At 41.4% G+C, this 6,425-nt stretch overlaps 1 protein-coding gene and 1 non-coding gene across 2 annotated transcripts; both read left to right on the forward strand.

Annotated features, from left to right (window-relative positions):
- Positions 1-447: 447 nt before the first annotated feature.
- On the forward strand, positions 448-4,808 carry RPS11 (ribosomal protein S11). The gene is made up of 5 exons (XM_075605585.1): positions 448-558; positions 2,227-2,358; positions 2,755-2,830; positions 3,494-3,623; positions 4,634-4,808. Exons 1-5 carry the CDS (start codon positions 544-546, stop codon positions 4,755-4,757), a joined length of 477 nt encoding a protein of 158 aa, XP_075461700.1. The 5' UTR covers positions 448-543; the 3' UTR covers positions 4,758-4,808.
- Positions 2,468-2,560, forward strand: LOC142498249 (small nucleolar RNA SNORD35). The gene has a single exon (XR_012802422.1). It is a non-coding gene; the product is annotated as a small nucleolar RNA SNORD35 (small nucleolar RNA).
- Positions 4,809-6,425: the final 1,617 nt, after the last annotated feature.

Here is a 6,425-nt window from a genome sequence, read left to right on the forward strand (position 1 = left end):
CACGCGTGACGCCATGGTCTCTGTCGCGCACGCACTATGGCCTTGGACTTAGATTGTAAACTCTCCGGGGGAGGGAGTTAATTTCCTATTGTCTGACTTTGTTGTGCATATTGTATTTATTGTATTACAATTCCCTGTACGGTATTGTCTTTGTAAAGCGCTGAGTACACTACGGCGCAATATAAATAAAGATATACATACAAGTGTGTCATCTATATTTTAAGATCAGCTGGGGTGTCCTATAGAGCAAAAAAACAGACAAAGAGAAAAAAAATTAACAAATATATATATTATATATATATATAAATAATTAGGAACCTATCCCCTATTTTGTATTTCCACTATGATGACAGAGTTCAATAGGAAACGTAACTTCCGATAATGCCAACAATGGCGCCCCACGCTGAAGCTTCACCTCTGCAGATGTAAGACCAGATATTCCCTCTGCCCGTCCTCCAACGTCACTTCCGTCCCCTCCCTGTCCTCTCGCGTAAGTCAACCCCGTGGCTGATCGCGAGCCTCTTTTTCAGCCGGCAGGCAAAGATGGCGGACATCCAGGTGAGGGTCTCGCGGCGGCACGCGGGGAATCGTGTGGCCTAGTCACCATAGGGACCGGGAAACACTGTCAGGGAGTGGAGAGATGGGCGGGGAGGAGGCGGTGGCGGCCCCGAGACTGGGGATGGGGGGAGACGGATGATAGTGAGGCGGTGGGGCCTGGTCACGGGATCCCATGCGTGCTGGCCGCAGTCGGGGCCTGGTATAGGGCGGAGATAGAGACCGTCGGAGGAGCAGGGACAGGGCGGTAGGAGCGGGCGCTGCACAGGAGGTGTGTGGTTCCCCCGCACACCCAGGCTGTCCTTCTCCGGGTCCCGTTGCGATGCTGCCCGGGGAGGGAATGTCACGGGCATGTACTGTATACAGCTGGGTCTGTGTGCACTTTGGCAGGAGCGGGTCGGTCTGTGTTATGGAAAGGCTGCGAAAGGCAAATTAGTGACTGAGCTTCCCATGCGGCCACCTGCAGCCATGTATCTCTGCGCTGCTCCCAGCACCTCGGGCCTCACTGCTCACTCATTTAGCTGTATACTGTGTAATGTGGACATTGGAGTAGTCATACAAGTACTTACATTAATATAAGCAGGGACGTCCATGCCCCTTATGACTTAAGTGTTCACCAAAGTGTCATTTAACACTTTCCGTGCCAGAGGGACCCGTGAGACTTAACGGGACTGTGAAATTCTAGCCCTTATTTACAAAAAAAATAAAAAATGTTTTACTAGGAAGCAAGTATGTCCTGGGCACCGAGTTGTAACAATATATGGTTACATTAAGAACAGAGCTTATATAGTCAATTCATACATTTCATGGACAGAGTTGAAAATTAGATACAGGGTACCTCCGATTAGTTAATATTAACCCCTTACTCAATTGCAATCATATCTATAGACTGCCACCATCAGGGGTATGCAGATAAGATGTAAAACGAATATTTGTGAGGCCCCAGTTACCTGTTTTATTAAACAAAACAATAGTTGAATAAGTGGGTGTCTAAAGCTACATTTACTGTTCTTTTAGCCAATTATTGCTTCTGTCATCTACCTGGGATAGATGTAGTAGTTGAAGTAGGTCTAACCAAGAAATCTTAACACTGTAGCTTTCGATATGGCGTGTGTGCTCATCTGACAGTTTTGTCTGATATGTCAAAATAAATAAAATATATATATATACTATATATATATATATATATATATATATATATATATATATATATATATATATATAGTGAGGCAGATGTAGTCAAAATTCTCATTGGTAGCTTTTTCAGTTCCTCTAGTCTTTTTTTTTTTTTTTGGTGCATGATAGAGAAAAAATATATATATATATATATATATATATATATATATATATATATATATATATATACAGTATATGATTTTTTTTTTCCATTTTTTTTTCTATCATGCACCAAAAAAGACACTACAGGAATTGAAAAAGCTACCAATGAGAATTTTAACTACATCTGCCTCACCATATATAAAGATCAATGCGAGTTCCTGTTCTGTGATTTTGCTGTTCCTTTAATTCCTACAATGCAGTTTGATGTCTGGTTTCTATATATTATCTATAAACTTTTCATTCCCAGGTTAATCGCTCAATGAAAAGCTTTTGTAGGAAGTCTGAATGTTAAGCACTGTAATAGCTGCATACTAAGTTTCTCTTAATTCACAGACAGAGAGGGCTTATCAGAAACAGCCAACCATCTTCCAGAATAAGAAGCGTGTGCTTCTGGGAGATGCTGGCAAGGAAAAACTCCCCCGTTACTACAAGAACATCGGATTGGGATTCAAGACACCAAGAGAGGTATTGGTTTGTGTACCCTTGCATGCATGAGTAAATTCTAACTTCAACACAGTTTCACTTTGGCTCTGGAAGATATGGAATGAGTTGGTGTGATAGAAGGAAGTGGCATGGCAAATGATGCTTATTCTCACGATGGTCTTCTGAACTCCATTGGTGAATGGACTTTGATGACTGTGCCAGTTGGCTTTGCTGATGCCGTCAAATAATATAATGGTTTGTTTACCTAGATGTGTCATGAAATCTTCCTTGTTGCTGCTTTTCACTTAGCTATGTCCCAAAGATGGTTACGTTGCATGGCACCTGTTTTAAGGCACATTTAGTAACACAAATGATGTTACCAATTGCAATTCTGAAAGTCCTTTGTCTATAGATTCTGATCTTGCTTTTCTTTTTAAGGCGATTGATGGCACCTACATTGACAAGAAATGCCCCTTCACTGGCAATGTCTCCATCCGTGGCCGTATCCTTTCAGGTAAGTTGCTAAATGTCCTGGTCAGGTACACAACTGTTAGCCTGTGATTCGTAATGTTCAAATGTAGAGGTAGACTTCCAATTGTACATTCAGCTCAAGGCTTTGACTATACCTCACAAAAGTAGAAACTAGAAGTCTGTTTTATGCTCACTTTAATTGTTCACTGTCTGACAAGACACCAGAAAACGTACCCGTCACCACACTTGTGTATTCAGGGATTCTGTCGACATTATCATTTTACTAATTGTATCTGTGAAGATATCTATAGTATTGGGGGGGTGGGGGAGTAGTAGTATGTGAGTAAAGCAGCACTCCACCACAGTGGGTAATTAAAGTAAATACAGTTCTGATCCGGTGCACGGAAACAGAGAGGGACCCCTAGCCCCTTCAGAACAATAGCCAATAGATATAGTGGTTCCCAGCACTCGCTATGAAATAGTATTGCTTCCAGTTAGGTGTTAATCTACAGGTCATCTTACACTATTAAAACTTTTTTGCCTTGCCCAATTTACAAATTATTTGTATGGTTTGTCTTGAATAATGGAGTGTTTTAACAGCAGCAGACTTGAGGGCTAAAATGTTGAATATATTGGTAAAGTAAATGTACAACATTGTGTGGTATGGGAATCTGTTTGGAGTCAACCTGATTTGTTTGGTTTACAGGAGTGGTCACCAAGATGAAGATGCAGCGTACCATAGTCATCCGCAGGGACTACCTGCATTACATCCGCAAATACAACCGTTTTGAGAAACGCCATAAGAACATGTCTGTGCACCTGTCCCCCTGCTTCAGGTATTAATAGCATGTTTTTGTATGGCGCTGCTAGTTTTACATAGCCCTTTAAAGAGACATTTTGCAGACACAGTCCCTACCAAGGGGAGCTTACAATCTATATGTTTTTGGTGCCTGATACCGGGAATTGAACCAGGTTCCCCTGCTCCAAACTCGGTGCCAATCAGTGTCTTTACTCACTGAGCCGCTCCTTCTCATTTCCTATTCATTTGGCTTTTGTGTATAGAAGATAGAACCAATCAGTTTATTTACACGCCGTGAGCAAGTAACCTCTCTGCTGGCTAAGGCTGCGCTTATAGTGCCTTGCGATGCGACGTCTCTCCAAAACAAATACATAGACTCCGTCGCAAGCGCTTATAGTAAGTGCGACAGCGACGTCGTAACCAAAACTTGAAGCCGGGTAAATTTGATTTTTTTTTTTAGAGACAGTCGCCACATGTGACTCTAAACCAGGGGTCTGCAAACCTGTCCTGAAGAGCCGCACACAGGCCAGCTTTTATGGATATCCCTGTTTCAGCACAGGTGGCTCAATCAGTGGCCCAGTCACGCACTGAGGAACTGTTTGAGCCACCTGTGCTGAAACAGGGATATCCATAAAAGCTGGCCTGTGTGCGGCTCTTTAGGACAGGTTTGCAGACCCCTGCTCTAAACCAATGAAATTGTGCGGGCCGTCCCTTTTTAGTAACGTCACTGGCCTTGTCGCCAGCGTTGTCGCTAAAAATCAAATTACAACTTTCGCCAGTGGCGACGGGTGACGTTATCGGTCGCGTCGCCAGCACTATAAGCGCGGCCTTAGAAAACTTATCTGATGTTCAGCCTATCTGTTTTCTGATCCTACCTAGTCTAGTACTTGCAATCTTTCTGACCTCCGTGGCATATACTGTAATGGCATGATCATCTTGTATTTCATCACACTCGGCTTTGGGAACCCTGCAATGTTCAAATTATTGCTTTGGGCACTTTGAAATATTGCATCAAATGGTTACGTATTTGTCATTCTTGTCTTTCAGAGATGTCTCAATGGGGGATATCGTCACTGTTGGAGAGTGCCGTCCTCTGAGCAAAACGGTCCGTTTCAATGTACTGAAAGTAACAAAGGCTGCCGGAACCAAGAAACAGTTCCAGAAATTCTAAATCTATAGCAGATGTTCTTTCAGGTCAAATAAACTGTTTGTAAAAACCCAATCGTTTCTCCTTTTTAATTGTGCAGTCCCTTTTTGAATGGTACTGAAAATGCCTTCCCAGAAAGTATTTAAAAAGATACATTTAGGGTATGTGAATACTTAAAAGTTGTGTTTTTTAAAATGCTGCAAAGTTTTACTCGATGGATTTCATGAAAATTAAGATACAAACATAGAAAGGCTCTGCAGCATTGCTATTGGACACTACTTGGAGTGATATCTGCTATTTCTAATAAGTAAAGCACTTCTTGATTGAAGAATCTTGTGGAGAATATTATCCACCACCAGTGGCCGGAGCGTTTAGAATAAACTAAACGAACACCGATGCATGGGGGGTAAAGGATCCTGAGGGGGGGTGTGAAGAAGCCACGGACACCTGACTAGTAAAGGCTGGTACTGCAGATCCCCTCCCCTCGTGTGGAACCAACTAACCCTAGAGGGAGCAATCGGTGTGGGTCAGTCAAATTAATCCTTGCAATAGATCCAGTGAGTAAAGCAGGTAGATGAGAAACATAACAAACAAAATAAAAATACTCCCTTTAGAATGCACTCTTAAGTATTTATGTTTAGTGAGTGATTATTACTAATTAAAAGGATTTCAATTATCTAAAGTTTTATAAGACTGGTAAATTAAAGTCTATGGCCAATCTGTGATCTTGATTAGCAAGATGTTAAGTGCTGTTAATTAATTACACTATTTGGTCCCCTTGATAGTGTTATGGTGGTGTATATACATTTTACCACTTAATTCATATAATTTTACTTAAATGTGTTTACTGAAACTCCAGAACTATGAGTTGACTTTTGAAACAATCTGTTGACAGTATCGCTGTAAGGGGTAATGGTGATATGCAGATGCAGTATATTTGTATATCGATGCAGTATATATACAGATGTGGCTGTGATCTCTTAGACTTTGGCTAATATATCCATAGTCCACCCTTTTGTTAATACACTTATTGCCTATTTCCTCCCCCACCTTTTGAGAGCGCATTGCGAAACATACGTCGGATGGTACTTGTATACTGAAGTCACGATGCTCAGAGCTGACAGCAAACATGGAGATAAGGTGGTTCTCACGAGCAGGCTGATACAAAGCAGCCAAAGGTTTTTTGCTGCACTGTTATAAACAATGCGAGCATAGCAAACAAGAAGCTATGACTTGGTACGGACTTAGATCTGTGCGTCTAGGCTAAAAATGTGCTATTGTGTGCCTACAATGACTATTTTGAGAGTTTAGCAACAGCATTCAAAACTAATTGCAACCTGCTGAAACTAGATCACGTAGTGATCACCTCTGCTTGCTACAGAATAGCTAGCCTTTGTAAGAATGTACGGTACAATCTGGTACCAACTACAATCGTTTTTAATGATCTATTTATTATAGCCTAATATCAATAGGGATACTGGCTTTGCATAAGGAATTCCCCACATTGCACAGCTGTCTAAGCATATCACAGCTTCTGGGGAGGAAATCGGCAATAAGTCTGTTAACAAAAGCACACACTATTGAGATGTATATTTATTTATTTTGGCCTAAGTCTAAGATCACAGCCACTTAGACCACATCTGTAACTGGGCTGACTATATATATATATATATATATATATATATATATATA

This window comes from Ascaphus truei, chromosome 6 (genome assembly GCF_040206685.1).
Source record: "Ascaphus truei isolate aAscTru1 chromosome 6, aAscTru1.hap1, whole genome shotgun sequence".
NCBI classification, from domain to species: domain Eukaryota; kingdom Metazoa; phylum Chordata; class Amphibia; order Anura; family Ascaphidae; genus Ascaphus; species Ascaphus truei.